The 24,361-nt window shown below is 39.5% G+C and overlaps 1 protein-coding gene across 13 annotated transcripts in view; it reads left to right on the top strand.

The window, feature by feature from the left end:
* The first annotated feature begins 171 nt into the window (after window positions 1–171).
* The window catches only part of Bdp1 (BDP1 general transcription factor IIIB subunit), a 112,695-nt gene continuing 88,505 nt past the window's right edge, over window positions 172–24,361 (top strand). For 7 of the 13 annotated variants that reach the window (XM_087203183.1, XM_087203182.1, XM_087203181.1 and 4 more), the window contains exons 1-6: window positions 184–651; window positions 20,235–20,508; window positions 21,531–21,640; window positions 22,945–23,004; window positions 23,601–23,636; window positions 24,117–24,245. In XM_087203183.1, coding sequence (XP_087059309.1) covers window positions 443–651; window positions 20,235–20,508; window positions 21,531–21,640; window positions 22,945–23,004; window positions 23,601–23,636; window positions 24,117–24,245 — 818 coding nt within the window. In that variant the 5' untranslated portion in view covers window positions 184–442. Of the gene's footprint in view, window positions 652–20,234; window positions 20,509–21,504; window positions 21,641–22,944; window positions 23,005–23,600; window positions 23,637–24,113; window positions 24,246–24,361 lie in introns of those variants that run through there. The other 6 variants (XM_021250701.2, XM_021250697.2, XM_087203186.1 and 3 more) reach the window with 5 other exon arrangements.

Here is a 24,361-nt window from a genome sequence, read left to right as displayed (position 1 = left end):
CCTTCCTCTCCTTTTCAACAACTCGTACGGACGCCTGGAAAAGGAGGGCACACAACTTTGCATCTCAATTGGCAGTCCACAGGTAACCCAAACTTTGTAGTTTGGCAGTTTGGCTCCCGACTCCCTGGTCTGACGTCATCCGGCGGCGCTGAATGATTACGTAATCAGTGTAGGTAGTTCCGTCGCTCTCTGCGGGCGGGGGAGCAAGAAGCCGGGAAAAACTTAGCTACTAGTGTGGCGGGGTCATGAAGAAGAGGCGGTGGCGGGAGCGTGGAGGCGGTGGCGGGGCCACGAAACTGCGGTAGCTGCCCGCAGGGCTGGTGGTGTGGCCGTGTGTGTGTGTGTGTGTGTGGCGTAGGCCCTAGCCCTCTCTCGGGCAGTGGCCGGGCATCGGGGCTGAGCGCGGCCGTGGAGCCGCCTCCCCGGGTCCCCTGGCTCCGCCATGTTCCGCAGGGCGCGTCTTAGTGTGAAGCCGAACGTCAGGCACGGTGGTGGCGCCCGGGGCTCTGCTGCCAAGCCGCAGCGTGGACTGGAGGCCGCCAGGCCACCGGAACCTGCCACGGACCCCAGTCCAAAGCCAGTGGAGCCCACAGATATGCCCGTGGCGGTTTTCAGGGGAGCGGAACCCCAAGAAAAGGCTCCTACGAGCAGGTAAGCGCTGCTGACGAATTATGAAGCCAAGCAAGTGAACTTTACCATAGGAGAACTCCCTCGTTTGCAGTAGGCCTTTCATTTGAGCCAAATGAAACCAAACTTGATTTGACCCTCTCTCTAATGGCGCAGGGTGCCGCTGATATGATTTGTCACCTGTGTATAGGTCGTGAGGACTGCATGACTCCCACCGACGAAGGTGGGAATCTCCTAAGGATCACAGTGTTGAAATGAATAACCACACCCTCACCGTGGTTTTTCATTGTTCTAGAGTACTGTATTGAAAGTAGTTTTAGATTGGAGAAATACTTGGGTTTTTTTGGTACCAGGGATCGAACCCGGGACCTTGCGCTTGCAAGGCAGGTGCCGGAACCACTGAGCTAAATCCCTAGCCCAATACTTGGTTTTTTAAAAGTACAACGGCAATGCTGCCCATTTTCGATGGTGGGGTTCGAACCGAGGACCTCTATGGTGCTAAGCAAGTACCCTGCCACTACGCCACAGCGCCGCTGTAGGTTTATGGTAATGGCGAGGAAGTCTGGTTGCTGCGTTTGGCGCGAGGGTGTGTTCAAGTGACCACGTGTCCCCAGCCAAGAAGCGTGGCTTGCGCGTCCTGTATTGCGTTTGTCTTCGAGACCCTTCTAGTTAACATAAGTAGACTTTTTCGGGGCAGAATTTATTCTCCTGTTAAGTAAGAGTAGTATTATCTTCTTTGGGACGTTCGTTAAGTGGAGGTTAGAGATGACTCGTATAAGCTGTCTCGCACAGGACAGGGCAGAATAGTTGATCCTCAAGTTACTAGTTTTTGAAAAAGATGACTGTGCAAAGTAATTAAATATAAGACATACCAGGTTAATAAGATGTTCTGTTGTATGTTATATATGGGAGGAAATCAGGAAACAACCAGCCTATTAAGTGACAGTGAGGTGGTACAAATTTTGTTTATACTGTGACAGAAAGGTGAAAATTGCCTTTTTTTGAGGGGACACAACTTCCTATATTAACCTAAATTTTTGCTCTGGGTATAGGGGATTTTGATAGCTCAGTGATGCTTAGTCATTTCCAAGTTTTTTTTAACATGAATCTGCTTCAAAATTTCTACTCAAAATGGAGATACCAGTACCAGTCACTGGCAAACTAATAAAGTTCTAGGAGATTTTGTTAATTGTGAATTAGTGTGTGATTGATAATTTAATAAACTGCCCAGAGAATGTAGTCTTTGGGGGGGGGGCAGTTTGAGACAGGTTCTTGCCATGTAGTTCAGACTGGCCTTGAACTTACTGTGCAGCTCAGGCTGGCCTCATACGACCTCTCACAGCCTCCCAAGTGCTGGGATTACAGGTCTGTTCTACCACACCTGGTTGAAAATGTAGTCTTGATACATTTATTCTCAAAAATATTTGTTTTCTTAGAGTTGACATCTAGGGAGCATATTTTGTTTTTATTTATTTATTTATTTTTGGTACCGGGGATGGAACTCAGGACCTTGTGCTTTCAAGGCAGGTGCCGGAACCACTGAGCTAAATCCCCGGCCCTCATATTTTGTTTTAAAATCATATCTTCCTCCCTTCTTTTTGTGAGTCTTTGCTAGTTGTAAAAATCAGTAGGTTATCTGCTCTGTCCTTAGGTGTTCAGCATAATTGGGCAAAGTGGGAATGATGCATGTATTGTTAAAAGGATTGATTTTTTTTTTTTTTTTGGCCAGTGCTAGGGATTGAATTAAAGGGACTCATGCATGCTAGGCAAGCACTCTACAGCTGAGCTACATTCCTAGCCCTGAGACAGGAATTTAAATTGGAGACTTTCTGCCAAGATTATTCTTTGCATTTTCCACTTTTATATAAAACTAATTGTAAAATATTTTTTAAAATGGGCTTTTAATTTTTTGTTTTATTTTTTGAGACAGGGTTTTGTTAGGTAGTTCAGGCTGACCTTGAACTCACTATGTAGCCCAGGGTAGCCTCAGATTAGCAGTGATCTTCCTGCCTCAGCCTCCCAAGTGCTGGAATTGCAGGTGTGTGGTACTATTCCCATGAGAAAAGTAGACTTTTAAATTCTTGACCTATATCCTTTTTGGGGGGGGGTGACAGGGTCTCACTTTGGAATTTAGGCTATCCTTGAGCTCACTATATAGCCCAGGCTTACCTCGAACTCACAGGTGATTTTTCTGCCTCAGCCTCCCAAGTGCTGGCATTACAGGCTTGGATCACCAGCGGGGCTATTATCTCCTTTTATCCTTCCTATATTTAAACAATTTTCATTGGTAATAGTAATCATTCATACTTGTGGGTACATTGTACAGTTTTAATACATACAGTGTATAATGATCAAACCAGAGTAATTGGTGTACCTATCGCCTCAAAAGTTTATCATTTCTTTGTGTGGAAACATCCACCTCTGTGTTAGCTGTTTTGAGATATAAAATAAGTTGTGGCCAATCATAGTTATCCTACAGTGCTATTGTACATTAGAAGTTGTTTCCCTACTGCCTCAGCCTCGAGTTCTGGGATTTTAGGTGAGTGCCAGTATTCCTGGTTCCCTTGGTTGTCTAGTGATTAAAATTAGGCTACCTAGGCTTTAACTTAGTCTTTTGTTTGTTTGGGCTAAGCATACAATCATGTGCTCTAATGTGCTTAGGGACTTGACAGTTTGAGAAAGATTAATGATCTTCATTAGAATTTACCTGTGCTTAAAAGGTTTCAAACACAAATTTTGTTGCAACTTCTGTCATACTTAATACAGAGCTTAAGTAATTGATTTTTATTTTTTTTCTTTTCTGTTATTGTTGCTGGGAATTGAACCTGGGGTCTCACATACCCTAAGGCTCATGCTTGCCGCTGAACTGTGCTTCCAAATCCCACTTTTTATATTTTATTTTTTTGGTAGTACTGGACATTAAACCCAGTAGCTTCCCAGTTAGCTATATCTCCAGTCCTCCTTTTATTTATTTACTTTTAAATTTTCATACAGGGTCTCACTAAGTCCCTAGGTTGCTTAGGTTGAGTTTACGCTTGCAATCTTCCTGCCTCAGCCTTCCAGAGTGTTGAAATTACAGGTGTGACCATCATACCTGACTTCTTTTTCTTTCTTCATTTTTTGGGATACTGGGGATTGAACCCCAGAACCTTCATACTGACCTACACTCCCAGCTCTTTTAAATTTTTTAACTTTAAAAAAATTTCTAAAATTTTATTAGTACATGTTTGCAGTTTATACAGTTTACAGTCATCTTGGGGAGTGGCTGCATGTACATACTACAGCTTATTTCTTTTTCTTATCCCCTTTGCTTACCTTCCCTCCCTCCTCCTCCAATTCCCCTATCCCATTTTTCATTCTTGTTGATAATACTTGTCATAGCTCATGTTATGGCCTATAATATTTACATTAAAGATGTTATTAGGTTCTTGTACATGGCTTATCTTTATTCTACTTATTTTTCCTTCCCCTCCTCACCCTTCAGCTTTGTTCCCCTGGACCACTTCCCTATTGCAAGAGATTCATTCTCGCAAGGACCTGAGTTTGATCCCCGGTACCAAAAAAAAAAAAAGAGAGAGAGAGATTCATTCTCTTGTCCTCTTCCATCCATCCTTTATTATTCTCTTTGTACTTTGCCTCACTCAAACGAGAGATACCATGATGGTATTTAAACTTGTGTGTATAGTTTATTTCTATCAACATTGTATTTTCCAGGTACATTTATTTTTGTACAAATGTCTCACATTTGTCTTTTTTTTTGAGACAAGGTCTCACTGTGTAGTTAAGGATGGCCTTGGACTCACTATGTAGCCCAGGCTAGCCTGGACCTCACAGTGATCCTCCTGCCTCAGCCTCCTAAGTGCTGGGATTACAGGCATGAGCCACCTCCCTGGCTCATTTGTCATTTTTTGGTACCGGGGATTGAACTCGGGTCCTTGCGCTTGCGCAGCAGGCGGCGAAACCACTGAGCTAAATCCCCAGCCCCACATTTGTCATTTTTAATAGCTGAGTAGTATTCCATTGTGTACAGATATAACATTTTCTTTATCTGTTTGTCTGCTGATGGGCATATTGGATGCTTCTAGGATTTAGCTCTAATGAATTGTGGTGGTATGCATGTATCACTATAGTATGTTGTCTTTAGCTCTCTGGGGAAGATACCTAGCAGGAGGATTTCTGGGTCATATGGAATTTCTAATTTTAGTTCTTTGAGAAATCTCCATACTGACTTTCATGATAGTTGTACTAGTTTATATTTCCGCCAACAGTGAAGAATGGTTTGTTTTTCAATACAGCCTTACCAGCATTTGTTATTGTTTGATTTGTTAATGATTGGCATTTTTTTCTGGAATAAGATGGAATCTTAGTGTTGTTTTAATTTGTATTTCTTTAATGGTCAGAGATGTTGAACATTTTTTTCATGTATTTGTTGACCATTTGTGTCACTTGTGTTATCTCCTGCTTTTTCATTGACTCTGACCAATCTTATGTTATTCTTTTTTTTTTTTGGTGCCAGGGATCGAATTCAGAACCTTGTGCTTTTGAGGCAGGCCGTGGAACCACTGAGCTAAATCCCTGGCCGCTCTTATGTTATTCTTTTTTGCATCATCTAGCAGCTGCTGGATTGATTTCTCCTGATCCCTTGGTATTTTTTGCGGGGGGCTACTGGGGATTGAACTCTGGTCCTTGCGCTTGCGCAGCAGGTGGCGAAACAACTGAGCTAAATCCCCGGCCCCCTCCCTTGCTATTTTAAAGAAATTTTTCTTTTCATGATTTGTTGACCATTTGTATGTCTTCTGTCATGTGTCCATTTCTCTTGCCCATTTCTTGAGTAGGTTTTTAAATTTACGTGGTTACCTTTTTTGAGTTCTTTGTGTATTCTAGATATTAGTCCTCTGACTGAGGAATAGCTGGCAAATTTTTTTTCCCATTCTGTGGGTTGTCTCTCCCCTCAACAAATTGATATGATTGATAGACTGATTGGGTTTTTTGAGACAGGATCTCACTACGTAGTTCAGGCTGGCCCTGAACTTGCTATGTAGCCCAGGCTGGCGTCAAACTCCTGCTGATTCTTCTGCCTCAGACTCCCCAGTGCTGGGGTTACAGGCATGCACCACCATACCTGGCTACTAATTGATTCTTTTGCTGTACAGAAGCTTTTTAGTCTGATATCATCACATTTGTTGATTTTTGCTCTTACTTGTGCAGTTGAGGTTCTGTTTGGAAAATCCTTTTCTTTTTTTTTTTGGTACCGAGGATCGAACTTGGCTCCTTGCGCTTGCGCATCAGGCAGCGAAACCACTGAGCTAAATCCCCGGCCTAGAAAATCCTTTTCTATACCTATGTCTTCAAGTGTTTTACCTACTTTATCTTTCAGTACGTTTGATGTTTCTGTTTTAATGTTTAGATCTTTGACCCATTTTAATTTTAATTTAGTATATGGTGAGAGACGAGGGTCCAGTTTCAGTGCTTTGCAAACAGATAACCAGTTTTCCCAGTGCCACTTGTTGAATAGGCTTTTTCCTCCAACATATGCTTTTGGCCCCTTTGTCAAACATCAACTGAATGTGTCTGGAGAAGTTTCTGTATCTTCTATTCTGTCCCATTGATCCATGTATCTGTTTTTATTCCAGTACCATATTGTTTTTTTGTTTTTTACAAATCAGTATTGCTTTGTAGTATAGTTTGAAGTCAGGTATTGCTATGCCTCCTGCTTTGCTTTTGTTGCCCAAAATTGCTTTTGCTATTATGGGTCTCTTCTGGCTCCATATGAATTTTAGGATTTTTTTTTTCTAGATCTGTAAATTATGCTGTTGGTTTAAAAAAAAAAAAACAACCTATATTTATTTAGTTACTCTGTGGTGCTGGGCAATTGAACCCAGGCCTCAAGTGTGCTAGGCAATTGTTCTACCACTGGTCTACATATCCAGCACTGTTTTTTTTTTCTTTTTCTTTAAGACAGGGTCTCACTATGTGGTTTAGGCTGGCCTTGAACTCACTATGTAACCTGGGCTGGCCTCACTCCAAGTGATCCTCCTGTGTCAGCCCCCTGAGTGCTGGAATTACAGGTGTGTACCACCATGTCTGCTGCTGTTGGTAATTTTTTTTTTTTTTTTTTTTTTGGTACCAGGGATCGAACTCGGGTCCTTGTGGTTGCAAGGCAGGCGGCAGAACCACTGAGCTAAATCCCTGGTCCCTGAAGATGTTTTCTTTTGGTACCAGGGATCGAACTCGGGTCCTTGCGCTTGCGCAGCAGGTGGCGAAACCACTGAGCTGAATCTCCAGCCCTGCTGTTGGTATTTTGATTGGGACTGCATTGAATCTGTATAGCAGTTTTGGGAATACAGCCATTTTGACAATATTAGTTCTGCCTATCCAGGAGCAGGGGACATCTTTCTATTTTCTGATGTCCTCTTCAATTTCCTTTTTCAGAGTACTGTAGTTTTCTTTGTAGAAATCTTTCGCTTCCTTGGTTAGGTTAATTCCTAGGTGTTTCATGTTTCTTAAAAGTACTTTGGTATTGTTTTAATAATTCCTTCTTATCTAGCTCATTATTGGTGTACACAAATGCTAATGATTTTTATGTGTTGATCTTGCTGAAATTGGTTATTAATTCTAAGAGTTTTTTGGTGGAATTCTTTGGGTCTTCTACGTAGGATATCATGTCATCTGCAAATAATGATAATTTGACTTCTTCCTTTCCTGTATGTATCCCCTTTCTTTCTTTCTTTTTCCTAATTGCTCTAGTTAATGTTTTAAGTACTATATTGAATAGAAGAGGTAATAGTGGACATCTTGTTTTGTTCCTGATTTTAGGGGGAATGCTTTTAGGCTCCCCCCCCATTAGTATGCTGCTGGCTATTGGTTTGTCATAAAAAGCTTTTATCATATGGTATGGTCCTTCTATACCTGTTTTCTTCAGGGGTTTTTTTCTTTTTTCTTTTCTTTTTTTTTGGTACTGGGGATCGAACTTGGGTCCTTGCACTTGCGAGGCAGGCGGCGGAACCACTGAGCTAAATCCCCAGCCTTCAAAACAACATGCAGGATTTTGTTTTGTTTTTTGGTACTGGGGATCGAACTCGGGTCCTTTCACTTACGAAGTAGTCATGGAACCACTGAGCTAAATCCCCAGTCCTTCTTCAGGGTTTTTATCATGAGGGGGTGTTGGATTTTATTGAAAGCCTTTTCTGTGTCTGTTAATGTGATCATATGGTTTTCGACCTTGCTTCTGTTCATGTGACATATTACATTTATTGACTTATGTATGTTGAACTATCATCTCTGGGATGAAACTTACTTCATCATGATATATGTATGATCTTTTTGGTACCAGGGATTGAACATGGGACCTTGGGCTTGTGAGGCAGGTGGCAGAACCACTGAGCTAAATCCCCAGCCCCATGATCTTTTCGATAATTTGCTGCATTCTATTCACTAATACTTTGTTGAGGATTTTTGCATTAATGTTCATTAAGGAGATTGGTCTATAGTTTTTTTTTTTTAGTTGGGTTTTTAATCCAGTTTTGAGATCAGGATGATACCTGGTTCCATAAATGAATTTGGGAGCACTCCATCCCTTTCAATGTCTTTGAAGAGCTTGAGGAATATGGGAGATATAGCATCCTTAAAGGTTTTGTGGAATTCAGGAGTGACTCCATCAGGTCTTGGGCTTTGATTTTTTTTTTTTTTTTGGTTGCTTGTTTTTTTGATTGTTTGAGACAGGGTCTCACTATGTAGTCCATGCTGGCCTTGAATTCACTGTGTAGTAGAGGTTGGTCTTCAACTTGCTGCGTCCTCCTTCCTCAGCTTCCCAAGTGCTAGGATTTATGGCATGTGCCACCATGCCTGGTTTGGGCTTTTTTTAGTTGGTAGATTCTTTATTACCATGTCAGTTTCATTGCTTGTTATCTGGTTTTAAGCATATTTATGTCTTCTTGGGTTAGTTTTAATTGTATGTGTCTAAGAACCTTTCCATTTCTTTTTTTTCTTTTTGGTACCAGGGCTGGAACTTGGGTCCTTATGCTTTTGAGGCAGGCGGCGGAACCACTGAGCTAAATCCCCAGCCCTCCATTTCTTTAAAATTTGCTAATTTGTTGGAGAGTAATCTTTCTTTTTAAATTTTATTTTATTGGTACATTTTAGATATACAATATAATGACAATTCATCATTGGAAATTTGCACCTTTACATAATCTCTCTTGGTTTTATTTTTCCCCCTTCCCCTCCCCTCCCCTCCCCTCCCCTCCCCTCCCCTCCCCTCCCCTCCCCTCCCCTCCCCTCCCTTCAACCCCTCCATTCCTCCCTATTTACAAAGACTTTGTTTCCATTTTATCATTTTGGAGAATAATCTTTTGAAGTAGTTTCTGTTTTCTGGATTTCCACGGTGTCTGTTGTGATTTTGCCTTTTTCATTTCTTTATTTTTGGTACCAGGGATCGAACTTGGGTCCTTGTGCTTGCAGGGCAGGCAGCAGAACCACTGAGCTAAATCCCCGGCAGCCTTTTTCATTTCTAATTGTGTTGATGTGAATTTTTTCTCCTTCTCTTTGTGAGTCTGGCTAAGGACTTATCTATTTTATTTATTCTTTCAAAGAGCCAGCTCTTTGATTTGTTGATTTTTTTAAACTTTTTTTTTTCAGTCTCAGTTTCATTGATTTTTGCTCTTTATAATTTCCCTCCTTAATTTTGGTTTGGGGCTGGTTTGTTGTTTCTCAAGTGTCTTAAGATTTCTTTTAAGGTTATTTGGACTTACTCTTGTTTTCCTAACATGAGCATCGATTGCATTGAATTCTCCTCTTAGAACTGCTTTCAGTGTCCCAGAGGTTTTGTTGAGTTGTACAGTCATTTTCCTTAACTTCCAGAAATTTTAAAATTTTTATTTGCTGTGACCCATTGGTTGTTTAGGAGTATGTTATTTCGCAGTAGTTTTTGCCTTCTCCGAAATTTTTTTTCTGTTGATTTCTGTTTTCACTGGGCAGTGGTCTGATAGTATGCATGGGTAATTTCAATTCTTTGTCTTTTTGTTACCAGGGATCAAACTCAGGACACTGCGCTTGCGAGGCAGGTGTGGTGCCACTGAGCTACATACCCGGCTCAATTCTAGAATATTTACTTAAGCTGTGTAATAGTGTGTGGTCTATTTTGGAAAAAGTACCATGAGCTGCTAAAAAGAATTATACCCTTTTGTAGAGGGGTGGAATACTGTGTATATAGTGATCCCATGGTACCTGGGTTCACGAATGCTAATGTTTGCAAACAGTTTGGTTTGAAAACGAGTATTCAGCAGAATTTTGCTTCTGTTCACAAACTCTGTATTGGGTGACAACATGACCTTAGCCATCTTCCCTGCACAAACACGAACACGGCCATCTTCCCTAGAATCATGAAACAAGTTTTGTGAACCAAGCTACCACTGTGTATTAAGTCCATATGTTCAAGGGTGTGGTTCAGCTCTGATATTTCTCTGTTGGTTTTTTTGTTTAGTTGACCTCTTTGTGAAAGTGGTGTATTAAAATCCCCTACTATGATTGTATTAGTGTTTATTTGATTTTTTTTTTTTTTGGTACCTGGGATCGAACTCAGGACCTTGTACTTGAAAGGCAGGTGACAGAACCACTGAGCTAAATCCCCGGCCCTGATCTTTTAATTTTAGCAGTTTTTGTTTTATAAAGATAAGTGCTGTGGTATTCAGTGCATTTATGTTTATCAGTGTTATCTCTTCTTGTTGGATTGTTCCTTTAACTATTTTTTTTTGTTTTGTTTTGTTTTTGTTTTTTTTCCCTTTATTATGTAGTGACCTTTTTTGTCTCTTCTACTCAGTTTTACCTTGAAGTTTACCATCTCTGATATTAGAATTGCTACCCCTGCTTGTTTTCGGGGTCTTGGTGCATGAAATGTTGTTTTCTATCTTAATTTTTAGTCTATGAATATGTTTTTGGATTAGATGAATTTCTTGAGTGCAGCAGACTGTTGGCTTCTGTGTTTTGATCCAGTCTGTCAAAGTGTCTTTTAATTGGAGAGTTGAGGCTGTTACAGTTGAGAGATACCACTGAGATGTGTTGATTATTTACTATCATTACTTCTTTGTTGGTGAATCTTTTGATTTTCTTTTCCTAATGTTTTTTGTTGCTGTTTATCCATCGACCTTACTAGTTTTCTGTGTGTTTTTAGTTGTCTGATTTGTTGTTTCTGTCCAAAATACTAAGTATTTTCTCAAGAGCTGGTTTAGTACTCATATATCTTTTGAGCTGGTTGGTCTTTTTCATGGAAATACGTTATTTCTCCCTCTATTTTGAAGGATAGCTTTGCTGGATAAATTTATCTGGTTTGGAAGTTATTTAGTTTTAGGGCTTGAAATTTTTCACTCCAGGCTCTTCTGGACTTTAGAGTTTGTGTTGAGAAGTCCTGCTGATTCTAACCGGTTTACTTTTATATGTGATTATTTTTCTCTGGCTGTTTTAAAAATTCTGTTTTTTTGAGCTGGGCATGGTAGCACATGCCTGTAATCCTAGCACTTGGGAGGCTGAGGCAGGAGGGTTGCAGCAAGTTTGAGGCCAGCCTGTGCTATGTAATGAGTTCGAAGTCATCCTGCACTATGTGCAAGACTGTCTCAAAAAAAAATTCTTTTTTTTTCTTGCTGTATATCTTGTAATTTAATAAGGATATGTCTTGGTGAGCTTTTTTTTGTCATTTAGTGTTCTATAAGTGTCACTTACTTGTATTTTAAATTCTTTTTTTATATTTGGGAAATTTTCTTCTATGATTTCTGTAAACATGTTAGTAAGTCCCATCTGTGCAATCTTCTGGTACTGGGGATCAAACTCAGGTGCTTGCGCTTACGCAGCAGGCAGCAAAACCACTGAGCTAAATCTCTGGCCCTTCTGGTTCTTTAATCAGCCTTGGATTAGTGTACTTATTGTCATCTGGTAGCTGCTGGATGATCTCTTATTTTCTTCTTGGCTTCTTTGAGTTCTTCACTGTAATTCATTCTTTGTGTGTGTGTGTGTGTGTGTAATTCACTTTTTTTTGGGTACCAGGGATCAAACTCAGGACCTTGAGCTTGCGAGGCAGGTGTGGTGCCACTGAGCTAAATCCCTGGCCCATGAATTCTATACAGTTTTTAAATTTCAGGTATTTGTGTCTGACATCTTTTTGAGGATTCCATATCCTTGTTGAATCTGTCATTCAAATTTTGAACTGTTATAGTTAGCTTGTCCAGTTTGTTACCTATTTCCCTGAAACTTCCACATATTGAGTGAAGTTGCTGTGAACTTTTGGTTCATTTCCTTTTTGAAATCGTTTATTTTCTTTTTTTTTTTCATTAAATTTATTGGTACATTTTAGGTATAAAATGCAGTTACATTCATCCTTGGGATCTTGTACCTTTACATGATGTATCTTAGTTCTTATTTTTTCCCCATTTCCTTGCCCTCCCTATTTAAAGAGACTTTGTTTCCATTTTTTCCTTTTCTCATATTTTTTCATTGCCCTTCTTTCCTTTCTCCTACCCTTCCCACTTCCCCAACTCCTTTAGATCTTTTCTTCCCATTTCACATTATCAGTTATACCATTTGAACCTTATTTACACTTTTAGTTTTTCACAGCAGAGAAACTATTCGGTATTTACACATGTGTGTCCTATTTGTTTCACTTAAGAGGATGGCCTCAATGTGCATCCATTTAGCTATAAATGGCTCTAGCTTTTCATTCTTTATGGCTGAGTAGTACTCCATTTTATAGAAAAACCACATCTTCTTTATCCAGTCTCCAGTTGATGGGCATTTGGGCTGATTCCAAGTTTTAGCTATTACAAACTGCCGCTATAAAGATGGGTGCGCATATATCACTGTGGTATGATTCTTTTAATTCATTTGGAAAGGTGCCCAGCAGAGGGATAGCTAGGTCAAATGGGACCTCTAATCCTAGTTTTTTGAGGTATCTCCATATTGATTTCCACAGTGGTTGCACCAGTCTGCACTCCCACCAACAATGGAGAAGGGTTCCTTTCTCCCCACAGCCCTGCTAACATTTTTTATTGGCTCATTTCTTGATAGCAGCCATTCTTTCTGGAGTGAGGTGGAATCTCAGTGTTATTTTCATCTGCATCTCTTGAATGACCAGTGATGTTGAACATTTTTTCATATATTTGCTGCTTTTACTTGTTTGAGCAATGTCTGTTCATTTCAGGTTTTTGAATTGGGTTTTTATGTTTGGGGGTGTCTCATTTTTTTGAGTTCCTTATATATTCTAGATAGTAGACTCTTGTCTGAGGAACAGGTAGTAAAATTTTTTCCCACATTGTAGGTTGTCTCTTAGCTCTGTTGGTGGTTTTTCTTGCAGTGCAGAAGCATGTTTAATAAGATGAGATCCCAGTTGTTGATTCTTTGTGCAAGTTTCCGTGCTGCTGAGGATTTGTTCATAAAATCTTTTCCTATGCCAGTGTCTTCGAGAGTTCTACCTAACTTACCTTCCAGCAAGTTTAGTGTTTCTGTTTTAATATTTAGATTTTTTTTTTTTTTTTTTGGGTACCGGGGATTGAATTTGGGACTTTGTGCTTGCAAAGCAGGTGGTGGAACCACTGAGCTAAATCCCCGGCCCTTTTTTTTTGTGGTACTGGGGATCAAACTCAGGTCCTTGTGCTTGTGTAGCCCTGAGCTAAATCCCCGGCCCTAATACTTAGATCTTTAATCCACTTCGATTTTAGTTTAGTGCTTGGTGAAAGATAGGGGTCTAGTTTTAATCTTTGGCAGGTTGAAATCCAGTTTTTCCAACACCATTTATTAAAGAGGCTATCTTTCCTCCAGTGAGGATGGTTGGCTCCTTTGTTTAAGATGAGGTAGCTGAGTATGTCTGGAGTTGTTTCTGTATCTTCTAATCTATTCCACTGATCCTCAGGTCTGTTTCTTTGCCAGTATCATGCTGTTTTTATCACAGTAGCTTTGTAGTATAGTTTTAAGTTGGGGATTGTGATATCCCCTGCCATGTCTCTGTTGCCTAGAATTGCTTTTGCTATTCTAGGTCTCTTCTGGTTCCAAATGAATTTTTGGATTGTTTTCTCTAGTTCTGTGAAATATACTGTTGGGATTTCAATCGGGATTGAATTGAACCTATACAGCAGTTTTGGAAGTATGGCCATTTTCACTATGTTGATTCTTCCTACCTAGGAGCAAGGCATGTCTTTCCATTTTCTTATATCCCTTCAATCTCTTTTTTCAAAGTGCTGTAGGGCCAGGGATTTAGCTCAGTGGTTCTAGTGCTTGCCATGCAAATGCAAGGTCCTGAGTTTGATCCCTGATACCAAAAAAAAAAAAAAAGTATTTCCACCTGCTTTGCAAGCATAAGGCCCCGAGTTCAATCCCCAGTACCAAAACAAAACAAAGTGCTGTAGTTTTCAGTGTAGAGGTTTTTTGCTTCCTTTGTTAGATTGATTACTAGATATTTCATTTTTTTGGATGGTATTGTGAAAGGAATTGTTTCCTTAATTTCTCTCTCAGTGAGTCTGTTATTTGTGTACAAGAAGGCTGTTGATTTTTGAGTGTTGACCTATCCAGCTGCTCTACTGAATCTGTCAAGTCTAGAAGATTTTTATCAGAGTTTTTTGGGTCTTCTATGTAGAGTATCATATCATCAGCAAATAATGACAGTTGAACTTCTTCCTTTCCTATCTTTATTCCTTTTATTTCTTTCTCTTTCCTAATAGCTGTGGGTAATGTTTCCAGAACTATATTGAACAGGAGTGGTGATAGTGGACATCCTTGTCTTGTTCCTGATTTTAGCATGAAAGTTTTCAGCTTTTGACCATTTAGTACGATGTTGGCTGTTGATTTTTCATAGATAGCCTTTATTAGCTTGAGCTATAGACCATCTATTCCAATTTTCTGTAGGGTTTTTATCATGAATGGGTGTTGAATTTTGTTGAATGGTTTTTCTGCATCTATTGAGATGATCATATGGTTTTTGTCCTTGACTCTGTTAATATGGTGTATTACATTTATTGATTTACATATGTTGAACCATCCTTGCATCCCAGGGATAAATCCTACTTAGTCAGGGTGTGTGATCTTCTTGATGACCCTCTGTATTCTGTTTGCCAGTATTTTATTGAAGATTTTTGCATCTGTGTTCATTAGGGAGATTGGGCTGTAGTTCTCCTTTTTTGGTTGGGTCTTTCCCTAGTTTTGGAATCAAAGTAAAAGTTGTTTCCAGGAATGAATTTGAAAGTATTGCTTCCCTTTCAATTTCATTGAAGAGTTTAGAGAATATGGCAATAGATCTTCTCTCTCTCTCTTTTTTTTTTTGGTACCAGGGATCAAACTTGGGTCCTTGTGCTTGCACAGCAGGCCATGAAACCACTGAGCTAAATCTTTGGCCCATTGGATCTTCTCTTAATGTCTTAGAATTCAGCAGTGGAGCCATCAGGACCTTGGCTTTTCTTTGTTGATAAAGTTTTAATTAATTTTCAATTTCACTGATTATAATTGGGGTGTGTAGATCTTCTTTGTTCAAATTTGGTAATTCATATGTATCTAGGAATCTGTCCATTTCTTCTGTGTTTTCCATTTTATTAGAGTACAGGTTCTCGAAGTAGGTATTGATGATCCTCTGGATTTCTGCTGGATCTGCTGTGACTTCACCTTTTTCGTTCCTCATTACATGAATTTGAGCCATTTCTTTCCTTTTTTGATAAGGTTGGCTAAGGGTTTATCGATTTTATTTAGTCTTTCAAAAAACCAACTCTTGGCTTCATTGATTTTTTTGTATCGTTCTCTTAGTCTCCATTGCATTGATTTCTGCTCTAATCTTTATAATTTCCTCCCTTGTATGAGCTTTGGGTTTGTCTTGCTCTTCTTTTTCTAGGAGCTTAAGTTTCAGCATTAGGTTGTTTATTTGAGCTTGCTCTGTTTTCCTAATATGGGCATTTACTGCTATGAATTTCCCTCATAGAACTTTCATTGTATCCCATAGATTCCTATATCTTATATTGGCATTATTTAATTGTAGAAGCTGTCTAATGTGCCCTTTCTTTTTCTTTCTTTCTCCCTTCCCCTTCTCCTTCCCCTTCCCTTCCCCTTCCCCTTCTTCCCCTTCCCCTTCTTCCCTTTCCCCTTCTTCCTCTTCCCCTTCCCCTTTCCCTTCTTCTTTTCCTTCTTTTCTTTCTTGGTACTGGGGATGGAACTCGTGTCCTTGCGCTTGCGAGGCAGGCAGCAGAACCACTGAGCCAAATCCCTGGCCTCTAATTTCTTCTTTAATTTCTTCTGTGACCCATTGGTTGTTCAGGAGGGTGTTATTCGATTTCCATGTGTTTGTGCAGTTCTTGTGGTTTCTTATGCTGTTGATCTCCAGTTTAATTGCACTATGATCTGATAATATATAGGGGATAACTTCAATTCCTTTGCATTTACTTAAACATGTTCTGTGAGCCATCATGTGGTCTATTTTGGAGAATGACCTGTGTGCAGCCAAATAGAATGTATATTCTGATTTTGTAGGGTGGAACACTCTGTAGGTATTTATTAAGTCCATTTCTTCAAAAGCTTGGTTCAGTTCTATTATTTTGTTGTTGATTTTTTTGTCTAGATGGTCTGTCTATTTGTGACAGTGGGGTATTGAGGTCCCCCACTACAGTTGTATTAGTGCTTATTTGGTTTTTCATGTCCATTAATATTTGTTTTGTATAGTTGGGGGCATTAGTATTTGGTGCATATGTACTTATGATTGTCATATCTTCCTCTTGGAGTGTTCCTTTTACAAGGATGTAGTGGCCTTCTTTGTCTTTCTTAATTAGTTTTGGTTTGAAATCTATTTTGTCTGCAACTAAGATAGCTACCCTCGTTTTTTTCCCAGGCTCCTGTTGCGTGGAGAACTGTTCTCCATCCTTTTACTTTCAGTCTGTGAATTTCTTTGTGAACTAAGTGGGTTTCTTGTATACAGCATTTTGTTGGATTTTGCTTCTTAATCCATTCTGCCAGTCTATGAAATCATTTATTTTCTTCATCTCTATGAATTTTTTGTAGATTTCTGCTACTTGGTGTTTATATTCTTCTCCCTTTGTGGCCCCTTACTCTCCCTTGGGAGAGTTAGGAGAATTTGGGGCTCTTCTGTTTCCCCATTTGCGTGTGTGTGTGTGTGTATGCAATTTTAAAAAAACATACACCCACCCTCTTTTTTGAGGGGGTACTGCAGGTTGAGGACTAGAGAAATGAGGCATTTGTGGCTTATATGGAGATTTGTAGTGTGATATTGCCTCTCGGTGAGTAATTACAGCTTTATATGTCTGGTGCTTGTCTTTACTCCTGTTATTTACTTTCAGTGATTTGGACTCTGTGTGTAAGTTTTGCATGATAGATCTTTTAGTTACATTTTCTGTCTTTGTCTAGTTTCTATACACACTATGATAGTTTATTATTTGTGATTGTTCTATAATGTGGTAGGTGAGGTGGGCTGAGAAGAATGGGAGGTGGTTGGATGAGGAGTGTTAGAAACTAAGGGAGAGGTTTGAAGTGGGGAATAGTGGTAGATGAGAAGAGAAGGTTGATGTGGGGTCTGATTCTATTGGAGTACTTTTAATTGAGTTGAAGGGTTAATGTTGAGAGTTTTCAGAGGATATTTGTAGGAGCAAGTGTGAGATATAGGAGAAAGGTTTACTTTGTGACTGAGGAAGTCTGATTGTCAGAACTTGCTGATGAGGGAGGATAATAAGCTAGGTAAGATATGGAAGAGCCAAAGGTGTAGGATGGGGAGGATTGAGGGTTAGTAACTAGAGAAGATAAGCGTGAATGTGAGGGAGCTAAATATAGGAAATTTAAAAACTTGGGAGAAGGAGTTTATGTGTTTGGAAAAAGAATAAAATAAGTTAATATTGTTTCAGGGTTTTGAGATGAAAAAAGAAGATAGGGAGCTGAGATGAGAGAACCTAGACACCTATTAAATCAGAGCCAATGAAAGAACAAAGACATGAAAGTCACAACCTAATGAACACACACACACGCACCCAAAAACTATAAAGGAACATAACATAAGCCCATGTTACTAAATAAATCAAGAAACATACAAAAACTATAAGATGTCCAGTGGGAACTCAGAATAAATATTCCAATAAGGTGTTGCATATGTGATTCCCAAGTAGCTTCTTTGCCAGAGAATCTGAATGCTGACACCCCAGTAACTTCTCTGATCCTTCCATCAAAATACTGAAGCTAACTCAGACTCAGGACTTCTTTCTGCCAGGCTGCAGGCATTCTTGCAGACTCTGATCCAGTTGAAGTTTTTTTTTTTTTGGTACTGGGAATCGAACTCAGTACCTTTTGCTTGCGAGGCAGGCATGGTGTCACTGAGCTAAATCCCCGGCCCCAGTTGAAGTTCTTGAGTTAGAGACTCTTGCTGTCCCTCTGTTTGGGTGTGATGGTGGAATTGGCAGACAGATTCACTGGCATAAAATTGTCCACGGAATCAGGATTATTCTGATGTAATCAAATCAGCTACAGTAGTAGCAGGCTAATCTGTTATAGTGGTGTCTATCAGGGCTAGTTGAGGAGTAACATAAGACCCTGTTGAGGGTCTCCCTTTAGAGAAGAAAACCGCGGTTATACTGAAAGCATCATAATAACCGAAGAATTGACCCACAGTTAATATTCACTAAATGCAATGGCTATATCTCCTCTAATGGCAAAAACCAGTGCTCAACAGTGATTTTATAGACTCAGTTATCTAAAGCCCAGGAAGTTGGGGACTGGGTAATGCCAGAGAGGGGAAGAGAAGAGAAAAAAGAAAAGTTAAAAAAATTTTTTTTATTTTTTAAGACCTCTGCTTTGTGGTATGGGAAGGGCGTAGGAGGGGTGCACAGGATTGTAATGATAGTAAAGGTATGTTATATATTTAGATGGGGATAACAGGGAAAACTGGGTACAAAATTGGTAATGAGAAATGGGTATGGGAAAAGATTCTGTGACTGATAGAAATGTTAGAAAAAGCTAAAGAGAGATGAATGAAAAGGGAGGGGGGAAAAGAAAAGAAAATTTGAGACAGAATACAAAACAGGAGAAAGAAGTCAGGCGAAAAGATATGGATAAAGGTAAGAGGGATATAAAAGGACAAGGGAGAATTCCTTTACCCTGTAAAACTATATTGGAAGAAAAAGGTGAGAGGAAGAGAAGCACACATACACAAACAGACCTGCTCATTAAAAAAAGGGGGAAAATAATGGAATAAAAATGGGGGAAAATGAATAGGAGGAAGAAAACAGTGAAAGAAGAGAAATTAAATAAAGAATTATACAATAAAATAAAATAAAGTTTTCTATTGTTTTGGAAGCATGGCTCTTTCCTCAGTCTAGGATTAAGGAGCAGAGCTCAAGCCAGGGTGGATCTCTGTTCATGCTGAAAGTCTGAGGTGGCCGTCCACCCCCAGAGCGGTGTTGGGTACAGACCTCCACGGTGAGAACAGGCGCCAGTGTGAGCTTCCAGTCCTGTGTAACTCAGGCTGAACCTGGCCTCTGACTGCAGGAGCCAGTCTGTGTTCACCAGCCTCAGCCCCTCAGAGGGACTTCCTGTAGCCTGCTTTCCAACTCACGGCTGTCCCGTGGCTGTCCTTCACCCATCCACTCTGGGAACTTGACAGTGTGGAGTGCGTCCAGAAGCCAAGGGGCTGCTGGGGGACCCAGGTTCTAGCACTGTCTTCCCTACAATGGCGTCTCCGGCAGCCCTCCTTCATGATTGTGGCTGCAGGCGCTATACCAGGGCCACTGATCCGCTATTGACTGTGGAAGGCCGCTCTGGAAGTAGTATCCCATATTTCCTTGCAGCTCCAACTGCTCCTGCATCTCTCAATCCCAGTCTGGTTGTCCGGTTCTGTGAGTGAAAGTCTCTGGATTCACTTTCTCGGCTGGTGACTGGCCAGCTGCTCTCTGCAGCGAGGTTTGCAAGGTTCCCCTCTCTCCTTTATTTCTTCTATATCAATTATCCCCCGCCATTGTCAGTTCCCTCCTGGCTCCAGGTAACCTCCTTTCACTTTGATAACTCTCTAAACTACTATTTTCCAGACTCTATAGACACCTTGTCCTGGAGAAGCTGAGTTGCTGGCACTTACTGCTCCACCATTTTTCCAAAACTCCTCCACCTTTTAAATTTTGAGACAGGGTCTTGCTAAAGTTGCTAAATTGCCCAGGCAGCGCTTGAAACTGTGATTCTTCTGCCTCAGTTCCAGAGTGCTGGAATTATAGGCATGTGTTATTATGCCCAGATTGATTTTTTAAAAATTTATTTTTATTAGTACATGTTTATATTACATTTATCATGGTGAGTTGTTATGTGTACATAACACATGTTAACTCTTTTTGCTTTTTTTATTTAAATAATGAAGCTTTATTGCTTTGGAATTTTACCAGACTATGTCTTATGTATGTATGTATGTATGTATGAATGTATGTTTTTAAGACAGGTTATTGTTTAATAGTTCAGGCTGCCATCGGACTTGGTAGCCCAGGCTGACCTCAAAGTCTTCATTCCCCTGCCTCAGCCTCCCACATGCTGGATTTCAGTTATGTGCCACCATACCTGGCTTTAAAAGTAGCATATATAGAAGATTAATGGTTCTTTTTTAAAAATTTCAACAGTGATGAAAAGATCGATGGTGAAAATAATGTTGAAGAATCCTATACATCATCCTCTGCTGTTTCCCTGAGAAGGCGACTATCAAGTACTTCTAGTCTAGTTGAACCTAGTGTCAGTGTTCCTTCACAGTCTCCTCCCTTACCTACGGTTAATCAAGGTGTTCCACAGCCTAACCCTGTTCGAACAAAAGAGAAACAGCTATGCTCAGACAGATACCGATTATACAAAGCCCAGAAACTACGGGAAATGTTAAAAGAAGAATTGAGAAAGGATAAGGTAAGGGAAGAAAATCACAACTTTCATGTTGCCTTCTAGATTTCTGTTTAGGGAACTGTGGTATCATTTGGAAGAAAAGCACCTGTAGCCTTTGATGAGGAGAAACCAAGTGACATCTGTTTTTGGTGGTACTGGAGTTTGAACTCGGCCTTCATATTGTGCAATATACTAGGCTCTTTTTTTTTTTTTTTTTTTTGGTACCGGGGATTGAACTTGGGACCTTGTGCTTGCAAGGCAGTGGCGGCACCACTGAGCTAAATCCCTGGCCCAGGGACTTTTTTTTTCTTTTTCTTTTTGGTACCGGAGATTGAACTCAGGTCCTTATGCTTGCTCAGCAGGCGATAAAACCACTGAGCTAAATCCCCGGCCCTATAACTTTTTTTTTTCTTTAAGTTTATTGGTACATTTTAGGTATACAATACAGTTACATTCATCATTGGGATCTTGTACCTTTACATGATGTATCTTGGTTCTTATTTTTTCCCCATTCCCCTGCCCTCCCTTCACTCCTCCACCCTTCCCTATTTTACAGAGACTTTGTTTCCATTTTTTTCCTTTTCTCATATTTTTCTTTTCCCTTCTTTCCTTTTTCCTACCCCTCCCACTTCTCCTACTCCTTTAGACCTTTTCTTCCTATTTAACAATATCAATTATACATTTTGATCCTTACTTACACTTTTAGTTTTTCACAGCAGAGAAGTTGCCTTGATTTTTTTTTTTTTGGTACTGGGGCTCGAACTCGGGTCCTTGTGCTTGCGTAGCAGACGTTGAAACCACTGAGCTAAAACCCCGACCCCCACACCAGAGAAATTATTCTATATTTATGTATGTGTGTCCTATTTATTTCACTTAAGGGTATGTACTATAACTTTTTAATATTTAGTTTATAATTTTTTTCCTAAAATTAGGCACAGGTGGAGTAGGAATAGTATTAAAGCACTTGTGATGTATGTAGAAGTAGATTGTATATCTGAAATTCTGTGTTTATAAAAGTAGATCTTTGTGTGTTCTTGTGTATGTAGAAACAATGGAAAAACAAATATGCCATAAATGAAAGCCAGATGCCACCAGATCGTTCAAAAATGACTATGAGAGACTTCATATATTACCTACCAGATAACAATCCAATGTCGTAAGTAAAATTTATTTCTCTTTAGTTTCTTTGAGTGTGTAGTGACTTAAATATCACTTTTAGCATACAGTTTAGTGTTTTCCAAAAGCATGTATGTTGACAAAATTTATAATATACCTGTTATGCTCGCTTCGGCAGCACATACACTAACATATACCTGTTGTTCTTTTAGATAAAATTTGTAACAAAAATTAGTGATCTCTCTTTTTTTGTTGGTGCTGAGGATCAAACATAGGGTGTTTCTTGTGCTATGTCCTCTACATTTTTTTTAGTACCAGGGATCCAACTCAGGATCTTGTGCCTGCAAGGCAGGCGTGGTGCCACTGAGCTAAATCCCCAGCCCATGTCCTCTACTTTTGAGTGTAACCCTCCTATGATAGTTCAAGTTCTCTAATTGCTTTCTGGGGATGGTAAATGATGCCCTTTTACGGCTGGGATTAAAAATAAGTTCCTTTGGGCCAGGGATTTAGCTCAGTGGTTTCTCCGCCTGCTGTGCAAGTGCAAGGACCCAAGTTTGGTCCCCGGTACAAAAAAAAAAAAAGTTCCTTTGTTACATTATTAGGATATAGTAAAACCATCTAATCAACTTCTATTGTAATTTCTATTTCTATATACTAGAACTTGATTTAGAGGAGTAGTCTATTTTATGCCAGACCTTGTAATATAATACAGTGGCAATTTGATTAACACGTCCTGGAAGAACAAAGCTTTAATCAAAGTTAGTCTGAGGTGTGGGTCAGGCAGAAGGCTTATAATTAATTTCTTCAGTATTGTGTTGTTTATTGCTTAGCAGGTGGAGTTACCATATTTTTCAGTATAGTCCTTTTTGAGTTTACCAGGTCTTTTACCCAGGTAAAGAAAGGGCTAGAAACCTAGGTTTTGAGTTGTTTGACATCTAGCATTGGAAACAATCCACCTAGGTTGCTTCATGCCTCCCAGAGTACCTCAGTACTAAGGAATTAGAGGGTGAGAGCATTTCCTACTCACGGCTGAAAAATTCTTCTCTTTCTTTTCCTTTTCCTTCTCCTCCCTCTCTTCCTTCCTTCCTCCTTTTTGTCTTCTTTTTTTTTTTTTTTTTGAGGTGGATATTGATTGAGCCCAGAGTGTTGTTCATGCTAAGCATGCACTGTGCTAATTCCTCAGCCATGACTGAAAAATTGGTTGTTGGATCACATCATTATTTAAGTTCAACGGAAAAAACAAACACGTTGAAGTTAAGATAATTTCCTTCTTGCCTACACATAGAATAAATAAGATATAAATTAATATTTATTTAAAAATATTTTGTTATTTGTGTTTAATAGTTCTTCACTGGAACAGGAAAAGAAAACTGAAAAACCATTGACTCCAGTCCAGGCAAAAGAGTAAGCATCTTATCTTATTCTTTTTTGAAAAGATTCTATTATGGATACTTTTTTTTCTTGCTGCTGAGGATTGAACTCATTCTTGCTCATGCTAAGCAAGTACTCTACCACTGAGCTACAGCCCTAATCCAATTATGGGTATGTTTTTTAAAAAATGAAATCAAATGGTGTTTCCTATAGTAGTCAGATTACATTTGATTTAATTTTAATTTTAATTTTAATTTGTTTTTTGGTACTGGGAATTGAACTCAAGACCTTGTGTTTGCCAGGCAGGTGCTGGAACCACTGAGCTAAATCCCCGGCCCCAAATACTCTTCTTTAAAAGAAAAAAGAAAAACTGTCTTTGGCTTTTTGCTCTGTTGTTGTGTAGTCTAGAGTAAAAGTTACTCATGTTCTCTAAGGTTCGAATGAGTTATGAACATTCTTATTCTGAAGAGTTGCTCTGAAGAGTTAATAAAATGATCTGGAAACTAGTACTAGGTAACTTGAAGGATTGTTATTGTTAATTCCATAATAATTGGATGGTTTACTTATTACGATGTTAAGGTAGAAAAGATGACCATTTATTTCTGTTTTATTTTATTTACCTTTTCTAGTGCTGGGGATCAAACCCAAGGCCTTTTGCGTGCCAGGCAAGTGCTCTGCCCCTGAGCTGCAACTCCAGCGCCATCTCTTAAGAGTGTAAAAGTTTTTTACTAAATACTACCAAATAAAATTTGAGAAAATCTTACAGATTTCTCCTCAACAGCACATTGTATTTTCACTTAGGTTATAAGAAAAGTTGGAAATAGCTGAAGGTTAAATTGTGGTTACTTATTTTAAAGTTTATAATACTCAGGAAACTTGTGTATGTGTGGTAGGTGTCACTGTCAGGAAAAAAGAGTAAGGTGGGGTGAGTAAATAGCCGAAATTAAAAGTTACTGAAGAGATGTACTAGCATAATGCAATGTGAGGTGTTTTTTCTTTTTCATTTATTATTGTTTTTGGTGTTGTAAATAGAACCTGGGCCTTGTACATGCTGAAGGATACACTGTACCACTGAGCTACGCTTATAGTGCCCAGAAACACACTGTTCATATCTGTATGAATTAACTTATCTTTCTATTTAGTAGGCAAGAAAGTAAGAGTGCTCTTGATGCTGAGGATTATGAAGCAGCAGAAGAAGAGACAGATGATGGGCCATTGCTGGTTCCTCAAGTGAAAGTGGCTGAAGATGGTTCTATTATTTTGGATGAAGAAAGGTAAGAGAGAGATGGAGAGAGACAGACAAACAGACAGACAGTGACAGTGAAACAGAGATTGTGGTTTCATGAGAATAAGCACGCCTTGTCTAAGGAGAGAGATCCTGTTTTTGAAT

This window comes from Heterocephalus glaber, unplaced genomic scaffold (genome assembly GCF_053883595.1).
Source record: "Heterocephalus glaber isolate CG9 unplaced genomic scaffold, H.glaber_assembly_v1.0 deba00001788, whole genome shotgun sequence".
Taxonomy (NCBI): Eukaryota; Metazoa; Chordata; class Mammalia; order Rodentia; family Bathyergidae; genus Heterocephalus; species Heterocephalus glaber.
Note: the sequence above shows the minus strand (reverse complement) of the source record. Positions and strands in the feature narration are given on the sequence as shown.